The 24,410-nt window shown below is 61.2% G+C and overlaps 2 protein-coding genes across 2 annotated transcripts; one reads left to right on the forward strand and one right to left on the reverse strand.

The window, feature by feature from the left end:
* Positions 1-1,748: 1,748 nt before the first annotated feature.
* LOC116668302 (translation initiation factor IF-2-like) lies at positions 1,749-9,523 on the reverse strand. Its single transcript, XM_032495495.1, has 4 exons — positions 9,059-9,523; positions 8,499-8,666; positions 7,753-7,929; positions 1,749-2,542 (listed from the first exon to the last, which is right to left on the reverse strand). Exons 1-4 carry the CDS (start codon positions 9,521-9,523, stop codon positions 2,243-2,245), a joined length of 1,110 nt encoding a protein of 369 aa, XP_032351386.1. The 3' UTR covers positions 1,749-2,242.
* On the forward strand, positions 8,680-11,453 carry ADRA2C (adrenoceptor alpha 2C). Its single transcript, XM_032493219.1, has one exon. It carries the CDS (start codon positions 9,522-9,524, stop codon positions 10,899-10,901), a length of 1,380 nt encoding a protein of 459 aa, XP_032349110.1. The 5' UTR covers positions 8,680-9,521; the 3' UTR covers positions 10,902-11,453.
* Positions 11,454-24,410: the final 12,957 nt, after the last annotated feature.

Raw genomic sequence — 24,410 nt, forward strand, 5'->3', positions numbered from 1 at the left:
CCAGACAAGGTTAACTGGGAGTCCCCAGGGAGCATGCTTTGGGGAGAGAAGACCCTGCGTGGAGCCAGGGCCCCCCTGGGGGTCTGCTGGAGCGGGTGCTCACAGTGGAGGCGTCCACGTGGCAGCGAGGCTGGATGGGGCGGGGGCCTGAGCCTGGGCCCCAGTGGACTGGAATGCTCCCTGGGGACCTGGGCTGTTGTATCTGCCCCCAGACGCCCCCGTGTGCTCATCTGCAAAGTGGGGGTGTTGAGAGCAACCAACTCTCAGAGGTCCTGTGAGAGTGAAATAAAATGTGAGGCTTTCAAATCTGATGAACATCCTGACAACTTCCCAGAGCTCTCCAGAGATGAGAACCTTAGATGGGGTGACCTGGAGGCCTGGCCCCTGCGGGAGGCTCAGTGCCAAGTCCAGGGTCATGCTGGGGGCTGGACCAGCCTGGCTGAGGGGGAAGGGGCACCTCTGGGGGCCGTGGGGGACGTTTCCGGGAAGGAATCTGCTCGTCCAAGGAAGTCTCTCCTCTACTGTCAAAGCTGTGTGTAGAAGCCCCCTCTCCAGGGAGCCCCTCCCGCTGCTCGGCCCCTCCAGTGGCCTCGCACATCCCTAGGAAGGCAGCCTGGAGCCCCCGCAGCAGGCCCTATGTCCCCACGGCCAAGATGGAGCCTGGCACAGAGGGGCACTGGGGCCATTTGTCAATGTCGCAAACTACCAAAGCTCTCCTGGGGTGCACTGGGCTGCTCAGAAGGCAGTGCACTCCTGCGGCCTGGGGTGTGCCAGCGGGGTTGGGGTCCAGCCTGAAGGGACACTGCAAAGTGACTCACTCGGCGGGGACACAAGGTAGCAGTGAGCATCACGATGATAATGTCACCCGTGATACGCCAAGAGCTTGCTGAGTGCGGCGGTGGTAAGACCCTGGTTCTCTTTTGTTAGAATTTTTTTATTTGCCTAAGTAACTCGAGCTCTCGGAGCAAGCTAAACAATACATAGATATATAAAGAAATCCTAACATCAGCCCTGCTCTGAGGCCTCTTCCCTCCCACGAGCCCGGTCCCGAGAGCTGACAGGCGAAGGTGTTACCCTTCTTAGGCACCTGACAGAATCCCACTTAATCCTTCAGATGCTACTAGGAGGCTCAGAGAGGTAAAGCCGTTTGCTCCAAGTCCCCCCGCTGGTTAGAGGCACAAGCCAAGCAGGTGTCAGCTGCACCTCTGAGCCCTCCCAGGAGCCCTGAGTCCCCCTGGCCCAGACTGGCTCCCCTCTCCTCCCTGGCAGCACCTGCTGGCCTGCAGGAGGCACACATCCTCCCCACCAAATGGCCTGAGACTCCTGGACCAGTCCACCCAAGCCAGGGCTGACCAGCCCCCGTGGCCACACACCAGCCCCCACCTTCCAGCTCGGACTTGGCAGGGCTGGCTGGCAGTTGGATCTCCTTCCACCAGACTCCCCGGCTCCAACAGAGCCCTCCTAGACTCAGGGGGCCTGCAAGGGCCCAGGAAGACCACCGAGTCCTGATCCTCAGTTCACAGGTGGGGAAACTGAAGCTCAGAAAGGGCAGGTGACTCGTCCAACATCACACAGTGACTCGCGACCGAGATGGGACTGTGGTGTGGCGACCCCTCGTGTCTAACCTGACAGTTTATGAAGTCCCACCATGTCTACCACAGCCATTCACTCCTTCATTCGTCCCCCAAATGCCCACAGGCTCTGCATTCGTTTCCCATTGCTGTTGTGACAAATGATCACAAACTTAGTAGCTTCTAACAACAAATTTATTATCTTACAGTTCCGAGTCCAGAGGTGTAAAACGGCCTAGCAGGGTTGGTTCCCCTTGGGGGCTCTGGGAGAGACTCTCTCTCATCTTTTCCAGCTTCTAGAGGCGCCCACATCCCGAGCTTGTGGCCCGCTCCGTGCATTACCCTGCCCCCTGCTTCCGTTATCACATCTCCTTTAACTCTGACCCCCTAGTCTCTCTCACCTAGAAGGACCCTTGTGGTTGCACTGAGGGTTCATTCAGAATCCAGGATAATCCCCCATCTCAAATCCTTAGCTTAATCCCATCAGTGAAGTCCCTTTTGTGATGTAAGGCTGCCGAGCCACAGGGTCTGGATGTCTGTGTGTGTGTGTGTGATTTTTCCCACCACAGACTGGCATAATGATTCTCCAAGGGTGCAGGACAGGGCTGAGGACAGCAAATCAGCTAGGATGTGTCCGGTTGTGAGTTACGGAACCCTCCTCCCCAAAGGCCTTAAACGATGAGGTCACTGGTGTCCCCCTTGGCGGGAAGTCTGGCAAAAGGCTGGCTCCAGCGTGGGTTCCTTTGGAAGCTCAAGGACAACAGCATTAGGGACACAGACTCTTTCCTCCTGTTGTCTTCATCTTCAGCTCCTCCTAACCCTAAGAGAGCTGCTGCAGCTCCAGATGTCACATCCTCACACACAGATGACCAAACAGGAAGGCAGCCAGTGAGTCTTCTCGCACATTTCTCACTTTTCATCACAGAGGTTTTATTGGTTGGGACTTGGTCATGTGACCTCTCCTCCAGCCACTGGGGAAGGGAAATGGGTCCACCTTAAAATAGGCTTAGAGGCATCATGATCTTCCCCAAGGGTTGGGAAGGGGTCCCCCTTTCCTGGGCACATCACTGCTCCTCCACCAGAACAAACCAGGCATGCGGGTGTATCAGTCACCTAGGCTGCATAACAAAGTACCACAACTTTACCAGCATAAAACAACACACATTTACTACCTCAGTTTCCACGGACCAGGAGTCCTGTGCAGGTGAACTGACCCCTATACTCATGGTGTGGAGGCTGAAATGAAGGTGTCAGCTGAGGCCATGTTCTCATCTGAGGCCCAGGGACCCCCTCTAGGCTCACACAGCTGTCAGTAGCATTCAGTTCCCTGAGGCTGTGTGGCTGAAGCCAGGGACCACTCGCCACTTCTAAAGACCACATTCAGGTCATTCAGGTCCTTCCCCTGCAGCTGCCACTCACATCAATGCTGCATTTTCATGGCCAGCAGGAAGGCACTTCTGATGCTTCATCACCTTCTAAAGGGTCACCTGATTGGGTCAGGCCCACCCTGGATAATCTCCTTTGATTAACTCAAAGCCAACTGGTTAGGGACCTTGTCAGGGCAGTGATGCCCCCATGGTATTCAGACTCAGGAGGAGGGGCTATCCAAGGGCCAGGAAACTGGGGGCCACCTGAGAGTCTCCCCTACCTCAGGGGGCAAGGAGGAGGTGAGTGCTGGCCGCTGGGCACATGGCTGGTGTGGAACCTTTTGGACAGGCTGCTGCCTCCATACCCTCCAGTCTGAGCAGAGCCCCTACTCCTTCTAGAAAGTTCTCCCTGAGCCTCCAAGCAGGTCAGAAGCCCCTTCTTCCATCTCTTGGCATCTCCCTGGAGGTCAGGGCCTGTGCCTCACACCCTCGGCTGGGCCTGAGTGGTGCCAGGCACTGTCCACACTCAGCACAGAGGAGGTGCCCCCCAGATGTCTGCTGGATGAAAGCTGAGTCCTCACGTTACCGGGAGGAGACAGGAGGCAGCGTGACAACAGTGGGACAGGGGACCACGCTGGCCTGGGCTCGTACCCACATGGGATCTTCAGCAACCCAGGCCTCCACCCGCATCTACAGGATGGGACAACCACACAGCACACATCCGGAAGGGACACAAAGAGTGAGGCGGGCCCACCACCCACGGACTGCGAAGGACAGGACCTGGCCTAATGGTGGCTCTCATGAGCACTGCTGATGGGCAGGGGTGCCAAGGGCCGGCGGGTGACCAGAGGAGAAGCTGCAAAGTGACACTTCTCAGGGAAGTGACTCCAGGAGACGCCACATGGCTGCTTGGGGCCGTGGAACCCTGCGTGGGGTTCCGAGGATGAGCCTGGCATGGAGGGGCACGGAGCCGAGCCTCCCACCTGCTCAGGTGGGTGACAGGCAGAGGCAGGAGCAGGTGTTCCAGGCCCAGGGGGTGACAACGGAGGCAGAAGCATGTCTGGACACCCCAGGCTACGAGTTCTGCACACATCATCCTGGAGAACCTGCACGTCTGCCATACGGAAGGGGCTCCGTTATCCCCATCCACAGGCCATGCTGGCTCAGAGGGTGAAGGCGGCTTCCTGAGGTCATGTGGGGACACCTGGTCAGCCCGAGCCCAGAGTCCAGGTCAAGGCCAGGCCCCGAGGGGCCTCAAATGCCAGGCTCAGGCATCTGGGCAGCAGCAAGCCCCTGAGGGAGGACCAGTCAGGCCCAGAGCTGGGCAGGCAGAGGGGACCCATGAGAAGGCAGCCGGGACAGGTGGAGGGTGGGTACAAGCCTGAACCCCAGAGGGCCCTGGGCTGAACGGGGTTCGCAGCTGGTGCTCAATAAGGCCCGCTGCTTTAACCCACTACACTCACTGCCAGTCCAGGACCATCCCCCAAGCCCTGCTTTGCCCAGAGGGACTTCCGGCAGCTCTGGAAGAACTCAGCCGTGCAAACCCATCAGTGTGATCAATACTGCAATGGATTCAGTCTGCGGGTTGGTCCAGGAGAGCCAGGCCTGGGCCGGTGGATCCCAGCCACACTCTGGCAAGACACAGTGGTTCTAGAAGTCTTTGGGGCACAGGGGGAGGGAGAGGAGCAAGCCTCATTTTTCCCTGCCCCATCTTTAAAAATGAAATTTCAAATAAATTTCAGGAAAAAAAATACCTTCAGCCCAGCTGAGAAAACAAGTCCCTTGGTGTGGAGTCTGGCAAGCCAGGCCTGCCTGCCTCTGTTCCCACACCAGCCAACCAAGTGGAGGGCTCTTCCTGGGACTCCAGGCCCTTCCCTCCCTCCAGGGACAGACTGAGGGCAAAGACAGCAGGTGGACATGAAGCCCAGCTCCAGGAGCTCCAAGCCAAGTGGGGGCAAAGCCAGCACAGATCTTAGAACAATCTAGTCAATAGCCCCACTTGACAGATGGAAAAACTGAGGCCCAGGGAGGCAGGAGGTTCTAAGGCTGCCAGACGGCAAGTAAGGGAATAAGTGGGAGTTTAAGTCCACAACCTCCACAGAACAGAAGCAAAAGAGGATGCTGGGTCTAGCAAGAGTGGCTCATTCAGGCACCGCCGTGCTCTGCCGGGCCCCGCCTGCACCAGCTACACCGCTGGCATCAGCGTAGCTGGGGAGGATGGAAGACAGCAGGCCCTTTGCAGGGTTGCTAGCCACCCATCCCTCTACCACACTTTGACTGAGCCCCTACTGTGAGCTGTGAGCCAGGCCCGCACCAGACAATGGGACAGAGAAATGGCTTGTCCCCAAGAGCCCACAGCAGACAGAGACATGGTCCAGTGACGGCCCACCCTGAGGGGCACACAGGAGACCCAGTGGAGGTGAGCAGGCCAAGGCAGAACCCAGCCTGAAACCTGGGAAGAGCTGCCCACCATGGGCTGGCAGAAACCCCACCTCCCTGCAGCCTGGGAGGCTGAGCGCGGCCCCAGGCACGTGCGCACGTGTGGGTGTGTGCATGCGTGCGGGTGCACGAGTGGGTGTGCGCAGCGACATGCAGAAGTGAGGTGTGCGCACAGATTCACACACGTGTGCACATAGCCTGTGTGTGTGATTGTGCGCATGTGTATGGGTGTGTGAGTGCTTAGTATATGTGGGCAGATACATGCATGTGCATAGTGTGTGGGGTGTGCCCATGTGTCTGCTTGCAGGTGCACATACGTGCACGCACACACATCCTGTGTACAGATGGTACTTGTGTGCGTGTGCTGTGTCATGTATGTGGGTGTGTGCCCGAACAGTACAGATTTGTGGATGTCTGTGTGCGGATGTGAGTGTGCAGGCATAGATGCACATGGATATGTGTGTACATGGACGTGTGTGTGCATGTATGGATTCGTGTGCATGTGCACGCATATTTGTGTATGCAGGGAGCTGGTTCAAAGAGACAGGCAACCATCTACCTGAGCTGAGGCCACTGGTGGAGCACAGAGCACCTCGCCCAGCAGGTGTGCACCCAAATTCCTCCTTATGACAGGGGTCCTAGGACCCAACGGCCTGTGGTTGTGGCCCTGGCCGGACCAAGCTTTCCCTCTGGACCCTGCTCATTGTGGGTGGAACGACGGCAAGTACACCTTGGCAGCCCCAGGATGCTCTGCTTCCACGTGGCTTCCCTTCTGAGACGCCCCACCCCTCCCCCATGCCCGCATCCCCCATCAGGACCGCCTGGCTCCCCACAGTGCCCTCCCGTCACCCCTCCTGGTCCCGCTGAGCCAGGCCTGGCCGTCAGCGGCTCACCCACTAGGCAGTCTTTCCGGGCGTGTGCTGTTCTGCCTGTTACGGGACAGTTGGGAGCAGTTTGTCAAGCTTAATTTTCAGTGTTGGGGTGAGAGGCCTCTCCAGCTCTTTGCAAACAGCTCCATCCCTGGGGCCTCTGGTGCACACAAGCAGGACTGCATTCAGTGCGCCTTGAAGCCCGGGCTCTCTACCCCAAGGACTCCGCAGGGACCCAGCCCTCCGCCGCCCTCAGCTCTGGGCCCAGGACCCACGGGAGAGGCGCTTCCTCCTTCCTCCTCCTGGGTTATGCCGGCAGTGTGATGCCTGCTGCCTGAGGTCAAAAGGCGGGCCAAACATCCCCAGGGGCCTGAGTCACTTGGCCCGCCAGGCGCTCTAGATGTCTCCTGCCTGGCCTGGCTGAAGAGCTGTGGCCTGGGCAGTGGGACGTCCTGTGTGCATTGGGCCCCCAGGAGCTCTGGGTCCTCTTCTTCCAAATCCCTCATGCTGGCTGGCCTTGCTTGTGAACACATGAAGTGTTGAGTGGAGCCAGGACGCTGGATGCATCCCCCAAAGTGCTCCTCAAAAGATGAGAACCCCTTGTGGTCAGGAGGAGACCCACATGGCTGTGCAGCTGCTGGGAGAAAGACAGATCTCTCAAAAATCTACATCCGACCACCGCCACGTCCCGGTTTTGGGTCTTCCTCTGGCTCCCCATGCCTCCAGGACAAGTCCACCCCCACCCCAGGGAGCACAACCAACAGGGGCCTCTCACTTCCTAAAAACTTCTGTCACTCTCCAAATGCAGCTCAAAGGTCACCTCCTCCAGGAAGCCTTCTTTGACAACCCCACTGCCAGGCTTGGAGGGGAGGAGCTGCAGGGCACCGATGACATTCACTGCCCCCATCTCAGTGTGTGACACCATCTGCCCCAGAAAACAAGCACTCAGGTAGGAGGCCTGATACAGACAAGGCCAGCGTGTGCCAATGAGGGAGGGTCAGCTGTGTGTGTCTTCCCTGCGAAATGCTCCCCCAGGCGCCCCAGTCAGTGGGGTCTCTTAGGCCTCCAGGACCAGGGGGGTCTTTCACAAATATGGTGCCTCTACCCTCCCTGGGTCACATACGGTCATGGCTTTGCTCCCCAAAGGGCATCAATGCCAAGGACTGGCCTGGGAGCTTTAACCTTCTTGGACAGGTCTGCCATCTGGAGTGTCTGATTTCCAGCCCAGCGCCGGCCTGAGCCCCTCTTCCTCAGTGTAACTGCTTAACAAGGGTGCTGGAGCTCCACGTTGGCATCTCTGCTAAGATAGCGTGCTCTCCCGGGAAGGCCTCTGAGCTCAGGAAAGAGAGGCGCAGCCCTCAAGCCAGGCACATTTCTAGGCGTCCCCGGGGAGGTGGGAAGTTCTGACCCCTCCCGGAGACACCCTCCTATTACCCAGAGGCATCCCACTCCCTCCCCCAGCCTCAACCCCCACCGCACCCCCTATCTGAGGATGCAGAGAGCTACCCGCTGGCCTAGGTGCGTTTCTGCTCTGCTGGGAGAAAAGATGCTCCTGTTCATCCTAGTGAGAAATGCCAGGCCTGGGAACTCCAACTTCCTTCCCACGGTCTGTCTTCCTAAGACCTCAGGCTGCCTGGAGGTGGGGACCAGCACCTGACACGGGGTCGGAGCAGCAGTGCGCATCTGCGGAACGAATGCACAGGGACGTGGGACCTGGGTAAGCGGGGGTGACCTCAGAAGCTCGCCCCTAAGCAGAAACGAGGCACCCACGCAAAACCGCCTCTCATCCGGGCAATTCAGTTTGGGGCGTTTGTCAGAAACGGTTAGGTTAAACATCCCCCATTCTTTAAAAGCTGGGCCACGGAGCATAAGAATTAAACTTCAAATATTGCCAACATGGGTGCAGAGCTTGGGAGCCTGCCCAGGGCTTCCACGGGCACCGCCGTCATGATTCATGCTTCAGCAGCGCTTGGAAGCGGGCAGAGGAGGGCAACTGCGGCCGGGGGTGGGGAGATGGTTCTGCCCCGGAGCACCGACCAGAGATGGGAGTCGGAGCCGGCCCTGGCCCTCCGCAGCACCCGTGCGCACCCAGGCAGCGTCGCGTCCTCCACCAGGCTGCGAGTGGCTGGCTCTCCAATCAGGCCGCGGACCCCGAGCCCGCCGGTGTTGCGCGCGAGTGTGCGCGCCCGCGGGTGCGTGTGCCCGGGGGAGGCGAGGAAGCTCCCGTCTTAGAGCAAGCTTCTGGAACTCACCGCCCAGGCCAGTCGGCACTCAGCCCCGTCCCGCAGACTGCAGGCGGCCCTGGAGGGGGCGCCCTCGCCGAGCGCGCGCCCCGCGCCGCCGCCCCGGGCTCCTCCCCGGCGCCGCGCAGGCAGGTTCGCCGAGGCGGCCGCGGGCTCCGGCTCCCGGGCCCGCTCCCCCTACCCGGGCCGGCGGCCCTGGCCTGCTCGCCGGGCCGCCCCCGCCCACCCGCTCCCCGCCCCGCTGCGCAACTCTACCCAAGTTGGAAGCCGAGCCCGGGCGGCGACACTCGCGCCGAGCGCCCGGTGGCGGCGGCGGCGGCGGCGGCGGAGGAGGAAGAGGCGGCGGCGGCGGCGGCGGCGGCGCAGCTCGGGCGAGCCAAGGCAGGCGAGGCGGCGCCCGCACGGCCGAGCGAAGACCGCGGGGGGCGCCCTGCCTGGAGCAGCAGGAGGAGGAGCAGGAGGACGCGCGGCGGCGCCGGCGCCCTGCCCGGGAAAGTAAAGTTGGAGCCAGAGGCGGCGTGCGGGCGCGGGGGCCCAAAGGAACGGCGGCCCGCCGAGCCCTAGCCGGCCGGATGGGAGGCGGAGCGCCCGGGCCGCCGCCGCCTGCAGCCTGCGCCCCGGCTGGGCGCCGGGGCCGCGGGGCAGCTCAGGCACGCCCGCTCGGGCGCCGCGTTGCCGTGGGCTCGCGGCCGGGGCTCTCCCCGTGAGCCGGGCCGAGGGCGGGGCCGCGCGAGGACCCCGGGACCTGCCCCCTCCCCCCCGCCGCCGCCGCGTCGCCGCTCGCTCCGGGCGCCTCCTGCTCTGCACTTACGCGTGCGGCAGCGGCGGAGAGCCCGGCAGCCACGCTCTCCGGCGCGCCGCTCGCCCGCCCGCCGAGCCACCACGGCCGAGGGCCAGCTGTTGGGCGCCGCGGTCCCTGGCGGGCGCGCACGAACAGGTGGCGATGCGGGCGCCGACCCGGGCTGCGGGGCGCCCAAGCTGCCGCGGCTGCGCCCCGGCTCCAGGCGGGACCGCGTAGCTTGCGGGAGGACCATGGCGTCCCCGGCGCTGGCGGCGGCGCTGGCGGCGGCGGCGGCGGGTCACAACGCGAGCGGCGCCGGCGAGGGGGGCAGCGGCAGGGCCGCCAACGCCTCGGGGTCCACCTGGGGGCCGCCCCCGGGCCAGTACTCGGCGGCTGCCGTGGCGGGGCTGGCGGCCCTGGTGGGCTTCCTCATCGTCTTTACCGTGGTGGGCAACGTGCTGGTGGTGATCGCCGTGCTGACCAGCCGAGCGCTGCGTGCGCCGCAGAACCTCTTCCTGGTGTCGCTGGCCTCGGCTGACATCCTGGTGGCCACGCTGGTCATGCCTTTTTCTCTGGCCAACGAGCTCATGGCCTACTGGTACTTTGGGCAGGTGTGGTGCGGCGTGTACCTGGCGCTCGACGTGCTCTTCTGCACCTCGTCCATCGTTCACCTGTGCGCCATCAGCCTGGACCGCTACTGGTCCGTAACGCAGGCCGTCGAGTACAACCTGAAGCGCACCCCGCGCCGCGTCAAGGCCACCATCGTGGCTGTGTGGCTCATCTCGGCCGTCATCTCCTTCCCGCCGCTGGTCTCGCTCTACCGCCAGCCCGACGGCGCCGCCTACCCGCAGTGTGGCCTCAACGATGAGACCTGGTACATCCTGTCCTCCTGCATCGGCTCCTTCTTCGCCCCCTGCCTCATCATGGGCCTGGTCTACGCACGCATCTACCGCGTGGCCAAGTTGCGCACGCGCACGCTTAGCGAGAAGCGCGAGCCCGCGGGCCCCGACGGCGCGTCCCCGACCACGGAGAACGGTTTGGGCGCGGGCGAGAACGGGCACTGCGCGCTCCCGCGCCGCTCGCGGGCCGACGTGGATCCGGAGGACAGTAGCGCGGCAGCCAAGAGGCGCCGGCGCCGGGGCGCGCTGCGGCGGGGCGGGCGGCGGCGCGCGGGCGGCGAGGGAGCCTCGGGTGCCGACGGGGCGGGGCCCGGGTCGGGGACGGCCGAGCAGGGCGCGCTGGCGGCCGAGAGGTCCCCAGGCCCCAGCGGGCGCCTTTCGCGCGCCAGCTCGCGCTCCGTCGAATTCTTCCTGTCGCGGCGGCGCCGGGCGCGCAGCAGCGTGTGCCGCCGCAAGGTGGCCCAGGCGCGCGAGAAGCGCTTCACCTTCGTGCTGGCGGTGGTCATGGGCGTGTTCGTGCTCTGCTGGTTCCCCTTCTTCTTCAGCTACAGCCTGTACGGCATCTGCCGCGAGGCCTGCCAGGTGCCCGTCCCGCTCTTCAAGTTCTTCTTCTGGATCGGTTACTGCAACAGCTCGCTCAACCCGGTCATCTACACTGTCTTCAATCAGGACTTCCGGCGCTCTTTCAAACACATCCTCTTCCGACGGAGGCGAAGGGGCTTCAGGCAGTGACCCGCGCACTCTGCCTGGCGCCGAGACCCTGGACAGCTCCGGGCGGAGGGGGCGGGCAGGCGTGGCGCCCGAGGAGAAAGTGGGAGCAGCTTTCCCAGAGACCCAGGGACGGATTGGCCTCCAGGGAGCAGGGGAGGGTGCGGCAGGACTGGAGCGAGGGCTGAGAAACACAGGGGCCCCGGGGAGGGGGAAGGAGAAAGGGGAGACCCCTCTGCCTTCCCACCTCAGCAAGGGGCTGCTTCTGGGGCTCCAGGCCTGGGTCCCACTCCGGGGGTCCTGCCAAGGTGTGGCTGTGAGGTCAGGGCCGTGGACCGCAGTGGTATGCATCCTCCCAGGTGTGTGAGAACGGAGCCTGCCCCCTCCCCCAACATGTGCCACCACCCCATCCACCGCTGAGCAAGGGCTGACTTCTGGGGACCAGTGGGGCAGCTTCCCAGGGAGAAGAAAAAGGGCACTGACAACCTTTGATTACGGAAAGTATTTAAATGTTTGCCAAAAATGACTGACAGCCAAAACAACCAAACTCTTTTCTAAATAAACCTTTGTAACCTACGTGTCGGGTTCTATTGCCTGCCCGTCAGCGCCGGGGTGGGGTACCTTCCCGCCCCTCGCCCCACCTGACCTCCCCTGAGTGTGGGAGGAGGGCACTCCGGGCTGCCAGATTCAACCCCTCTTGGACGGGGTCTTTGTTGAAAACTGTTTCACATACAAAAAATACAGTCAAATTTTTTGTGCTGTAACTGGCCAAGAGGCGAAAGAAATCAAGAGACCCCAAACTGACGCCAAATTTAGATCCTGGGGGACTGCCCTCCTTCGTAATTCTCTCCCCACCTCTGAGTCTAGGTTTCCCCCGGTGCAGCCCAGCCTTGCCCCCTTGCTCACCCCACACGGAGGCTTGAGGAGGAGTGCCTAGAAGGAGGGAGAGTAACGTGTGAGAGAGGGTCTCCCCCCACGCTCTTCCAGCCCCAGCAGAGAGCCCAGAAACTCCTGGGAAGGCTGGTGGGGAGGGGTGGGAGCAGGGCCCCTGAGGTGTGCACACACACGCTTAGTGGGCTGGAGGGGCTTGTGCTGGGGACCCGTGCTATGACCACCCACCCCCGTGCCTGCACTGTCCCTCATCGGCCCCTGCCTGCCAGCCTGGCTCTCTCCTGGGCCACTACTCATCTGTCTTTGGTCTGCAGTGGCCACAGATCTGTCTCAGGGAGGAGTCAGCCCTGGGTCCTGCTTTTCCAGCCCCTGTCTCCCGCATCAGGGGCCAGGGCAGGTCCCTTTCCTCTTGTGACTTATCAGGGCTGCCCCTTGGAGAAGCCGTCTGTAGCTGCCTGGCCTCATCACCTCAAGCCATATGTCCTCAGGGTACTCCAACTGGGAAGAGCTCTCCCAAACAGGGGGCCTGGTGGGGAGAGGGGCTGAGAAAATGGCTAGCCAAGGCCGCCTGGAACATCCCTGACCCCCCACCACCGGGCAGATGTGTCCATGTTGTGGGCTCTGTTGCAGGATTGCTGAGCTAACTCAGATACACCTTGGCCCTCTCTGGGCCTCAGTACCCCTCCTGTGAAGTGGAGTGGGGGCTGAACCTTCAGGCCCTGCCAGGCTTGTAGTCTCCTGTCCAACTTGCCAGCCGAATGGGGGGCCCGTGATGCTAGCCTTCCCTCGGAGAGAGCCTGACCAACACTGGTATTGCTGTCTCAGTGCAGTGGGTTAATGACACTGCCCCCACCCCCCTGGGGGCTCTTGGGGACTGAACTCGGAGTGTCCAGCAGGAGCACGTAGCCTGGAACACAGCCCATGGAAGAATGTCAACGAACCCTCCTCCTTTTCCTTCCCGAATGCCAAGCACTGCACCTTCCAGGGCTGTGGCTGGGACCGCAGCGCCCGGCACTTAATATCCCATTCAGCCAACAGACGTTCTCAGCTCGATCATAATTGCTGCCTGGAGAGACTTTCTTTTCAGCTGGATCAACAGAGACAGAACCTGGCTTATCACCCTGCCTGCTGCAGGGAAACGGGCCGGCTGCCTTGCTCCGAGTCTCCGGCTCCATTGATGAAGTGGGGGCGCGGACATCCCACTGAGGGTGCCCGTGAGCACTGACTGCTCCCAGCTGGCCCGGGAGCCACCATGCAGGGGATTTCCCTGGTGTACAAAGGAGGGGCCCCAAGCTCCGTCCACCCTCATCCACTGTGCACGCTCATTCCCGCAGGGCTCTCCTCTCATATAGCATCCTCCTGTCTGCGCCCCGGTGCCGAGCTCATCTGTGTCTGGGGAAACCGAGGCCCAGGACCCACAGGTGTGCGGGAGGGCAGAGCCGGGCATGAGCCCAGAAACAGCCAGCTCCGGAGAGTCCTGCCCCAAGCCCTCCGGTGCCAGTGCCCTCCGAGCTTGGCGAGCCTGGGCCCCGCGCTGGAGAAGCATTGCACACAACTGCCTTCCTGCCCTGGGATGCCCCTTGGACTCCTGGGAGATTTCAGACAAAATAAAAAAGCACCCACAACGAGATCAAGGAGGGCAGAGCCCTGACAGAGGTTGGCTTCAGCGCCGTACCCAGCTCCAGCCCACCGCTCGTGCAGCCGTTGGGACGTGCGTAGACAGACGTTCATTTAAATTAACTCCTATGTCTTAATTCAACTGCCGAGTTTGTGGAAAAGGGGGAGAAGAATCATCCAAATATTCCGTTACAGCTCAGTATGCAATTAAAAGAAAAAAAAACCACTCACTTGGAGCAGGCAGAATTGCTAACACTTTAGAAGAGCAGCTCCAGTCTTTGGAGCCTGCCCCCGGCTCCGGGGGTGGGGGCTGAGGATGGGAGAGAACTGGTTGCCGAGGCACTTGCTGGCGAGGAAGCCATCCTTCCCGGCTGTGCTGGCAGCCAGCTGTATTTTTATATCACATCCATCGGCAGGGCTCAAATATTCCAGTGCAGCCTCAGATCAAAACACTGGGCGCCTGCAGGCCCATCTTGAGTCTGGCTGGGCAGCTGTGGCGCTTTGCTGAGCCGAACCCGGCAGAGGGGAGGCAGCAGGCAGCCCGGCTGAAGGCGCGCTGCGCCCAACCGGGCCCCTGTGGGCTCCGGGGCCCCTGGCTGTGCTGTGTGTCAGCCTGTGGCTGTCCCTGGGCAGTGATGGGTGCCTTCTCTGCTTGCCAGGGGCCATCCATGGGGCATTATGTGGATGCAGGTGGGCTTCACAGGGACGGGGGGTGTGAGTTAGTAGAAGGCCAGCTCATCGGAGCTGCATAGAGAAGGGGGGACCTAGGTGAGGCATCCCACCTTGTGCACCCGGAGTCCCTGCTCTGGGTCTGCCGGGAGGGGCTCGGAGGCCGCAGCATGCCCCCAGCCCTGCCCATCTCGGAAGGTCAGCTTCATGTTGATCAGCTGGACTACTGAAAGCATCACATGTAGCTGAGTTGGGGCCGAGGAGGGTGAAGGGTGTGGGTGGTAGAAGCACCCCATCAGCCTGAAGGGGACCCCAGCAGGCGCCCTGGGTCCACTCCCCACGTGACCCCAGCCCCACGTCCCACCGTCTGTAAATGGTGCACACCCTCTCCTGGCTGGGTGGGGACACGCATATGAGACGGTCCATGACCTCCAAGTGGCGGGGCACAGTGTCTGTGAAATCTACCCAGGGAGCAGTCAACTGCCAACCCTGGGCCAAAGGAAAACCCTGGGGACAAAATGTGTTTCTTTCCTGCCAAAAGAGTTTGTTCCCAGTGAAAGCCTCGGGCACAATGGGGTCATTATGTCAAGATAAGGGATCACCATGCAGGGTGGAGTGGAAGCGCTGGCCTGGAAAGCCCTGTTGAAGGGCATCCGCTCTGGTGGCTGAGCACAAAATGTGCTGCAAGCTGCCTGGCAGTGATGGAGAAAAAGGAAACAGGTGCACCCTGCTGTCTGCTGCTAAGTTGCTAGGAAGAGCTGAGACCCACCTGTTGGCCTCTGTGAAACCACCACGAAGACTGCCCAGGCTGGGCGCCATCCCACAGGCCTCTGTGACTCTGGAGAGACTGCCTCTAGGGGTGGGGGCTCTGGGGACCACGCAGAACCCTGGGAGATCATTCACACCATAGTCCCTGTTGGGGTGGGGGAATGGTCAGTTCTCAGCCCCCGGGGTCCAGCCTCCCTCACTAGCTGCACCAGATAAGGCCATTTCCTATTCGTGCCACCAACCCTCAGGTCGGTACCTCCCTGACTTGGAGCTGCAGAACTGTGAGGCCTGAGGGGCAGGGCAGTCACAGGAGAGGGGCCTGCCTGGCGTCCAAGACTGGGGCCTGTCTGCAGTCTCCACGTCCTGGTGCCAGAATGAGCCTTAGGGGCTGCAAAGCCTGCCTGGCACAAGCCCCTGCAGCCCCTCCCACCCCCCACAGCCTGGGATCAAGCCCGGGCTCTAAGGGCCCTCAGGCCTGTGTGCACCCACCTCATGCTCTGCCCTCTGCCAGGAGCACCTTTCCTGTCTTTACGCAAGTGTCTCTCATAGGCCCCGCCAGGCTCACACCCGAAAGCCTTTTGGAGCCTCCATCCCTGCCCTCCCCAGCTGCAGGTCCCCAAGGCTGGCCAGGCACTGCCCCCTGCCCCCAGTGCAGGGGTGGAGGGTGGGGTGGGGCTTGGGGGACAGAGCAACTCCGAACACGGGGACAATGTGTCTTCCTGGCCAGCAAAGCAGGCCTCCCTCGGGGATACAGGGCTATCCTCCTTCTCCCACAGAGAAGCCCCCAGAGGTCATCTCTGGACAGCAAACCTGAGAGCCTTCCGGGGCGTGCCCACTGCGGATGCCCCGCGACTGGCTCTCGGGCTGTTGGGAAGAAACTTTGTGCAGCCAAGTCAGGAATGCCGGTGGTAGCTGGGGGCTGCGGCCCGTGGGCCGGGCCCGGGGCGTGGGGATCTCCCGCTGCACGTGCGGGCCCAGCTGCTGCAGCCATCTGTTCAAATATTGGTGGGTGGGCGGGCCGTCCCTCTCATTTAATTAGCTCCTAACGGACTGTGCAGCATCTATGAAAACAAAAAGCTCTCCATGTGGCTTTCAGGAGTCTGGCTGGATACCTCGAAGAGCTCTGGGTGGAAGTTACCCCAAGGGTGGTCCAGAGCAGTCGCCCCCTCCCCATCCTACAGAGAGGCCCAGAGAGGAGAGTCGTGTTGGGGAATAATCACACAGAACAGACGTGATTGTGAGCCCTGCAGCTAGTGTTTGTCGTGTGCCTTCCGCATGCCAGCCTGAGGATGGCGCTCTGAGTGTTCACTTCTCACGATTCTGCCCAGTGTGGGTGGCTAGTCCCACTTTACAGATGAGAAAACTGAGCTCCAGAGAGGGGCTGATGTGATGAGAAGCTGCCTCGTAGCCAGATGCTATTCGCATTACTGGCCCCACCTCGCTGAGTCCCCAACAAGCCCTCTACACAGATGTTAATCAGCCTCATTTTACGTATGAGAAAAACAAGTCTTCAGGGTTCTTCGTACAGAATCCACTCTGAGTTCTTCTGCATCCCTTTTTCTACCATGAACAACCTTGAGATTAAACGTTAAGCCAACAGGGTCAGACGGAGCCCAGGAACAGCACACCTCTGACCACGCTGCCTTGTTTCTGATGTAATCCGCCCCGGAACCTCAGCTGCTACATGAGAACCACTGCTTCCTCACCCCCTGGTGATGTGAACAAGGGGCTGGCTTGGTTTTTCGTTCTGTTGTCTGAGAAAAGATTCCAAGAAATTAAGCCGCTTTTAAAGACCGCCCCACCCAGGATAGAAAATGCCAAAATGTTTGTGGTCAAAAATAAGTTAGTTACCCGTTTCCTCGAGTGTGCTGCCATCGCAAATCGAACTGGAAGCCAAATCAGTCCTCTTTTAATTGGTTCAAATGAAGCTGTTACTCAAAATCGGATTGTTGTTGTTGCTTCCACAAGGATTCAAGTAGGAGGCGAAACAACGCAGTGACTCTCTCGCTCAGTAAGTGCCGGCCCCAGGCCTCGCGGCCGGGGTGGGGGTGTGGCCTGCCCATCACAGCTGTGGGTGACTTGCAAACGTGCCTGGCATGGCAGGAAGTGACAGTTGATCAACAATGCCCGGCTTGCCCAGGGCTGTCGTTCTGGGTCTGGTCCCACGGACACATCTCTGTGAGAGATGACCTCAGGCCGATCACTTCAGTGCCCCGAGCAGGGTAGGTGTCCCTGGGAGGTCTGAGGCTGAGCACGCAGTGTGACATCATCCTCCTCGGGGCCCCGATTGATCTTGGAACTTGACTGAGCTGTGTGACCCCTGAGCCTCAGTTTCTTTCTCTGGAAAGTGGGCCCATGCCACAGTGTCCACCCTCTTACTTCCCACGGCTTCTGTGGAGAGCCAGTGAGGACCCAGAGACCCTCGTGACAACTGTACCACCCAGGAGCCGAGGGCCTGTGCTCGGCCAGGCAGTTCCCACAGACTCTTCCCACTGGGCTCTGGGGGCACTGGCCACTGCTGGAGGGGAGGGGCCTCGGGACCCCTGGGTACAGGGCTGGGGGTGGCAGGTTCACAGGCCCTCATCTCCGGTGGTGGGATCAGCCCCTTGGCAGCTGGGAGGGGCCCTGGACAGCCTGATGACAGGGGCTCCAGTCCTGTCCCAGGACCGGAGGACAGGAGAGGGTATTCTGGATGGGCCACTGGCCTCTTCCAGGGAGCTCAAAGCATTCAGAGACCATCTGGATCCATTTTACTGATGGGGAAACTGAGGCTCAGAGAGGATCAAGCACTGGTCTGTGGCTACCCATCCACTCAGGGGAAGAGTCCAGGGGTGGTCCTCCCAGCTGCCTTTATTGGCTCCCTAAATAATCAGAATTTCACAGAGGCGAGCACAGTGGGGCTTGGAGGGGCAGCCTGCCTGAACTTCACTGTGCCCTCTGAGTCTGGGGGCGTGAAGCCACAGCAGGAGGATGAGGGCAGAACAGCACAGGAATCTAGGGTCCCACGTCCCAGCCCCCAGACAGTCTCCCCACCAGGGGTCGCTGGTCCCCTCCCTCCTACATGCCTCCAGTGACGGGCCCCTTACCGCTTCCCTGAGACAACCCAGTCCTTGTAAGCACTGCCCTGACTTTCGGGAGTTTTCCATTTAATGGGCTGTCCATCTGGGGAGTTTTCCATTTCAGGGGGAATCTGCCTCCCTGAACTTTCCACCCCAGACCTTAGGATAAATTCCCAAGGGGATCTCGTGGGCTAGTAGAAAGTCAGCCAAACCTGCACACATCTCCCCCTCCCTCCTCACCTGCTTTCTTTACCCCTGTGTTTGTGTCCACGCGGTGGCTGGAGCTGGCCTGGAAAGCAGGGCCGAGCCCATGGGGCTACTCCCTACAAAACCACCATGGAGCACGCAGTCTGTCGGGAGACCAGGGTCGTGACCTTGGGGAGGAGCTGGCTTGTCTGTCAATGGGCTCAACGCCAGACAGCTGACCAGCAGGAGGGGACAGGTGACCTAGAGGCCTGAGGAAGCCCTGAGCTGGGGTACCCTGGGCGTCAGAGGTGTGGTCACCTGAGCATCAGAGCTGGGGTTCCCTGGGGGTCAGAGATGGACTCACCAGGAGGCAGAACTGACTACATAATTTGCGGGCTTGGCACAAAATACTGATGGGTGGCCCGGGATGGCAGTGGGGAGGCCACCCCTCAAGGAATTGGGACGTCAAAGTTTTGTGTGCTCGGTGCCTGGATCGGGGCAGGCAGGAGCCAGCTGGGGCAGGGTGACCACACCTTGCCTGCCCTGAGGTGCTGCTGGATGCTGACCCTCCTGGTGTTCCCGTCCAGAGCCCCTCCAGGGGTGGAGGGTGGCAGGGTGGGGGCGGGGAGCTGGCAGCCTAGAGCCCCTCCTGGGGAGACGAGGGGAGGGGGGCCCACAGCGCGCGGAGCCTCCGTGATCCCAGCAGATTTCACACACATCAAAGACGATTGTTAAAACTTTCAAGACGGGGCCACAGAGCGTTGAGGCCCCCCGCCCAGCTCAGCCCTTTGGGGGCCCCCAAGCTCAGGGTCCGGTGGGCCGGCGCTGGTCACACGGTGGGAGCCTTACGGGGCTTTTCTCTGAAGATGACAGAACATCCAGGTCTGACACTAGTTCCAGCGAGACTGTCTCAAATGACCCAGATCTGTGAGGTGCCGCAGTCACCTCTGCCTCTGTGCTCTGGCTGAGGTCAGAGCACTCACTCATTCGTTCATTCGTTCTTTCACTGGCCCACCTGGGCATGCATTTCATTCCTTCAGGAAGCATTGACGCAGCATCCGCTGCACATGTGGGGGAAACGGAACTCCAACGAGGGCCTACAAGAATTTAACGCCCTCCTACTATTACTGTTGTCATTATGGCAAAAACAACGTACACTGATGACCTTTTTTCATGATTTAAAAAAATTTTTTTAAATTTACTTTTTATTTTTGGAGGGAGGAAATTAGGTTTATTTATTTATTTTAATGGAGGCACTGGGGATTGAACTCAGGGCCTTATGCCTGCTAAGCGGGCGCTCTACCCCTGAGCTGTGTGCCCTCCGGATCTCTGATAATCATGCCTTTAGAAACATCCATTGAAAGCCCCCAGCCCGTCAGGCACCAGGTTAGCAAAACAGAGAAACAGCCCTGCCCCATGGAGTCTGCAGCCTCTGGGGAGGACAGGCAGTGGCCACAAACCCACACGAGCGAATGAAACGTTGCAAACTGTGGTGTGCTGTGTGCCAGCGCCCTGACCCTGGGGCGAGTGGAGGGGCGGGGGAGGCGAGCAGAGCAGCCTCCCCTCGGCATGTCCACTTGGGCCACAGTCTCATCTGTAGCTGGGCAGCTGGAGCAGGGGCTCTGGGTTAACCCTGAGTCGGCGTCCCGGGGCCTCGTAGCGCAGTACCGCAGACGAGGGCCCGCACAGCTGAGCTGCGCTCCTCCCCGGCCTGGAGGCTGCCAGTCTGAGCTCAAGGGGTCCGCGGGGCGGGCTTCTCCCGAGGCCTCTCTCCTGGGCTGTAGATGGCCATCTTCTCCTTGGGTCCTCACATGGTTGTCCCTCTCTGTGCCCTGAACTCCTCTTCGTATCAGGACACCAGGCAGATCAGTGGGGCTCACCCTGAAGAGCTCGTCTTACCTTAACTACCTCTGGCAAGGCCTCCTCTCCAGAGGCAGTCATGTTCTGAGGGGCTGGGGGCTGGGGCTTCAACATATGAACTTGGGGGGATGCAGCTCAGCCTGTGACACCTCCTGTGACCACATCCAGGCCGCACACATGGCCACGTGTCCTCGCTCTCCTGGCTGGTTTTCCCGACTTGAGCCCAAGGACCGTTTAGCGCCTGTGTCACGGGATCCACAGAAAGTTCTGGAAGAATGCCTGGTGCTCGGTCAGCCCCCAGCGGGGCCTGGGCTCCCTGGACGGCTGCTCTCAGCCCACACAGCAGCCTGAGGGGGTCGGGAGGGGGCTCAGGAACTGACCCCTCTGTGTGGAGCTGGACTCTCCAGCCCGCCACCTCTGTGACCCCTGGGCAATTAAAAAAATGTTTACAACAGCTTTATTCATGATGGTCAAAAGACTGGAAACAATTCAAAAATCCACCCGCTGGATAAATATACCGTGTAAGTGGATAAATAAACTGTGGTGCATCCAAGCAGCGGAAAACCATTCAGAGGGACCAAGGAGCGAGCCAGGACATCTCAAACGCACTGCGTAAGTGAAGGAAGCCACACTCAAAGGCCACATGCTCTAGGGCTCCATTTACATGAGTTTTTAAGAACAGACTTTAAATTTTAGAGCAGTTTTAGGTTCACAGCACAACTGAGCAGACAGTACAGAGAGTTCCCACATGCCCCTTGGGCATCAAGTGCTGGTTGCCCACCTGTCAGTGGAGGTGCGGATGTGGCTCCAGCAGGGAGGCTGGGACCTGACCAGGTCTGGGTGGGAGAGAGCGGTGCAAAGTGGCCAGCGCCCTGCCTGGGGCGAGGATGATCCTGTGGATGGGCACGTAGTGGAGGAGGCTGGCTGGCTGGCCCACAGGGCTCGCGCATGGTGGGAGAGACTGGCTCCTGAGGGTTCTGGAAAGGTGCCCCACCCCGGCCAGCTTGCTCAGAGCCAAGGAGGAGGGAAGGACCCTCCAGGCCTCTCTGGACTCCTGCAGGCCCGTCATTTGCTGTAATGATGGAAAACTACCAGCTTGTCCTTGAGGCTCCAGCGAGAGCCGGGCTCTTATCTCCCATCAGCGAGTGAGGCGGGGAGACTCCGCTGCGGGGCAGAAGCCAGGAGAGCTAGCGGGAAGGTGGGGCCCTTTCTGCTCCTGGGGAGCCAGGATGGGGCTGCTGCACATGTCCCCCGGTGCCGCCACCATCCATAAGGGCTAGTCTCTTTCTGGTCCCCACCCAGCTCGGCTGGGGACAGAGGCCAGGGGCATGGGGCGGCCTATACTCAGGGATGGGGCTCAAGCCCTGACTGTCACCTCCTGCTGTGTGACCTCAGTACCTTCCTTCAGCTCTCTGAATGAGGCTCTCCAACAGGGGTGTTTCTTCAGCTCCAACCACCTGCTGGCGGCACAGGGACCAACCACACCCCCAGGACCCAGAGAGGCTGACTTGAGCAAATGGGGGCTGGCACAGGATGCTTGATGCTGAAGTTGGGGTTGGAACCCGATGGCAGGGCTGGTGGTCCTGTGTAAGGGGTGCCAGGATCCCTGCCCCTGGGGGTGACCTGCTCAGGAAGCAGGAGGCGCCCCTTCCCTGGCTCCCCCGTCTCCCAGGTCCCAGCTGGGCTGCTGACTCACTTGGGCTTCTGACTTGGGGGTCCCACAATTCCACATCCCCAAGTCGCATTTTGCCTGTGGCTCAGAGTTGGGACTCAGTGATGGGGTTTCTCAGGCACAGGGGGAGCTCAGGGATGAGGGACTGGTGACACTGATGCTTCCAGGGGCCACACTGGGACCTGGTGGACACGTGGCTGACTGCCAGCTGGGAAACAAGATTTCTGTATGAGCCGTGACTCAGCCAGCGTTTTCTGCAGGTCTCTGGTGCTCGTAGGGTGGGGGTGGGGTTGAGGAGAGAGCGTTAGAAGGGGAGTGGTGGGGGGCAAAACAGCAGCCCCTCCCCAGAGACCAGGGTAAAACCCATTCAAAACATCACCCACAGTCAGACAAACACTGCGGGGGGGGGGGGGGCACAGCTGCATCCAAGTGTGAATATCACCAGGTCTGTGTCTCCTCATCCCCTCTCTGCTAGTCTGCTTTCTCCTCAGTGTCCCCCCACGCCCCACCTGGTGGCGGGACGTCCTCCCAGCTCAGCAGCCCCAGGAGGCTGGGTCCTAGGTCAGATCCCACGCACAGCCTGGAAGCCAGGGAGGGGACCAGCCCACCTGACCGCATGGACAGAAGGTGGGGATGGGGAAGATTCTGCCCAGAAATGTCAGGTGTCTGGCCAGGAGGCCCTCGGGCAGCGCGTGGACGTGAGGCGGGCCTGGGGTGGGGGCCCTGCTTGGCCACTTTCTCCCTAAAGCCCCCCGGCCCGTGGGCAGCGGCAGGCTGTCTAGGCCGCTGCTGCACAGGCCTCAGATGTCCCGCAGGAGCTCCCTTCCTGCTCCCCCAGCCCACGCACCCCTCGAGGGCAGGGGTCTGCGCCCCTGGGAGTTCTTCCTCACGTGATGAAAGGCCCGGCCGGCCTCTGGTCTGTCTTTGCACCTGCTTTGCCTGGAGAAAGTTCCTCCTTAGACCACACTGGTGGGTCCCGGGTGACAGGGCTGCCACCGATGCAGGACCTGATCCCCGTCCTGGAGGGACACGCCTCAGGGCTGGGCCCCTCGCCTCAGCTCCCCACGCTGATTCTCTCTGCACCGAGGCCAAGACTGCTTGTCCCTGGGTCAGGGCTAGAGCTGCTGGAGGCTGGGCCCCCGGCTGCGCAGGTGGGGCCCCACAAAGTCCCACACAGTCCCCCACAGTCCCTGTCTGGGAAGCTCCAGACCCTGACACGGGCCCCCACTGCACTGCTAACCCCAGTTCCTCCCAGGGACAGACCCCAGCCGGGAGGAGCGGGTGCCGTGTCAGAGCCCGGCATCCTGGCGGGGCCACCAGGCAGCAGCGGGAACGGTCCCCTCCCCTGCTTCTGACGGAGGGAGACTGCGTCCCGCGCAGCCCTGAAATGTCCTCCCTGCCGTGTCCCCCGCGCGGACACGTGGCTTCTCCTGCTCAGGGGGCGGTCCCCGGACAGCCACCACCGCACAAAGGCACGAGTTGGTCCCCAGCAAACGGTCTTCGCTTAATCCCTGTGCGAAGGCGCTGGGGCCGATGCCTGCGGTCTCCTTGGGGCGGATCTCGGGCTTAGCGGCCACGCTTCTGAGGACCCCGGCGCGCCCAGCATTGACTTTCAAGTGTGGTAAAATCCACCTGGCGCGTAATGTCCCATCGTAGCCATCTGTAAGTGGCAGTTCCGTGGCATTAAGGGCGTTCACATTGCTGTGCAGCCGTCACCACATCCATCCCCAAAACCGTTTTCATCTGGTAAAGCTGAAGCCCTGTCCCCTTCCCCGCGGTGCCCGGTACCACCTGACGACCTCCGTCTGTCTGATTTGACTGTTCTAAGCCTGGGCCTGTGCTGTGCTTGCTGTTCCCAGCCCAGGAGGAGAGCTCCGGGAAGCCAAGTCTGTGCGGGTCCGAACGTCGCAGCTGTTCCCGCAGCGCCCCCGGCAGGTGGTTTCCAGGCCCTCCTGCTCACCTCCCGTGACGGGGAGCTCCCCTCATCCGGGCATGGCCCATCACTGAGACTCCGAAGGAGAGGGGGACCCAGAGGGTCACATCCACTTGCCCCCTCCCGTCTCCTCCGGGATCCAGCCAGCGTTTCCTGAGCACTTGTGACGTGCCAGGCCCTGACCAGGCCTGGGGGCCGCAGGCTCAAGGCAGCTCCTTGCGAGGAGGGGTCTGGCCTGCTGCCACGAGCGGGCACACCCGGAGAGAAGGACCAGTGATAAAAGATGAGTAAATGAAAGAGTGAGCGAGTGAGCGAGAGACACCTCAGGGTTCTAGTTAGGGGAGGGCCAGCTTCCGGCCGAGCTCCCTCCCCCCCCCCCCGCCCCATTTCCTCATTTCTACTGGCCTCTTCCCAGCAGGACCAGGACGTCCTGAGCCTCTGCTACTCCAGGGAGTCAGGCCCTCGGGAGTGTGGAGAGGCTTGATGGGGCGACCAGGGTGCGAGCCCCGCGGTGTCCGGATTCGCTGTGCGCTCGCCTCTGCAGCTCAGGGAGGGAGTCGGGCAGAGGCATGCAGCTCCCCCACGAAGACTGGGGAAATGATGGGGGGGTCGGTGCGTTATCAGTGACACCGCAGGACGCGGGCACGTGAGGACAATGTGTTGGGATGAGGAGGGAACGTCTGGGGCAGGCGGCCCCTTGGGATGGCACGGGCCCGATGTTGGCCTGCAGGTCCCTGGGGTGGGCCGGGGTGGCAGTGCCACCTCTCCCGGCTCCCCTGATGCAGCTCAGAAACGAACAATAAATGCCTTTGTGTTCCCTTTCCAACCCAGACAAAATCAATAAATTCTGGAAACATGAGAACAGCTGACCTTTGAGA

Source organism: Camelus ferus, chromosome 2 (assembly GCF_009834535.1).
Source record: "Camelus ferus isolate YT-003-E chromosome 2, BCGSAC_Cfer_1.0, whole genome shotgun sequence".
In the NCBI taxonomy this organism is placed as follows: Eukaryota; Metazoa; Chordata; class Mammalia; order Artiodactyla; family Camelidae; genus Camelus; species Camelus ferus.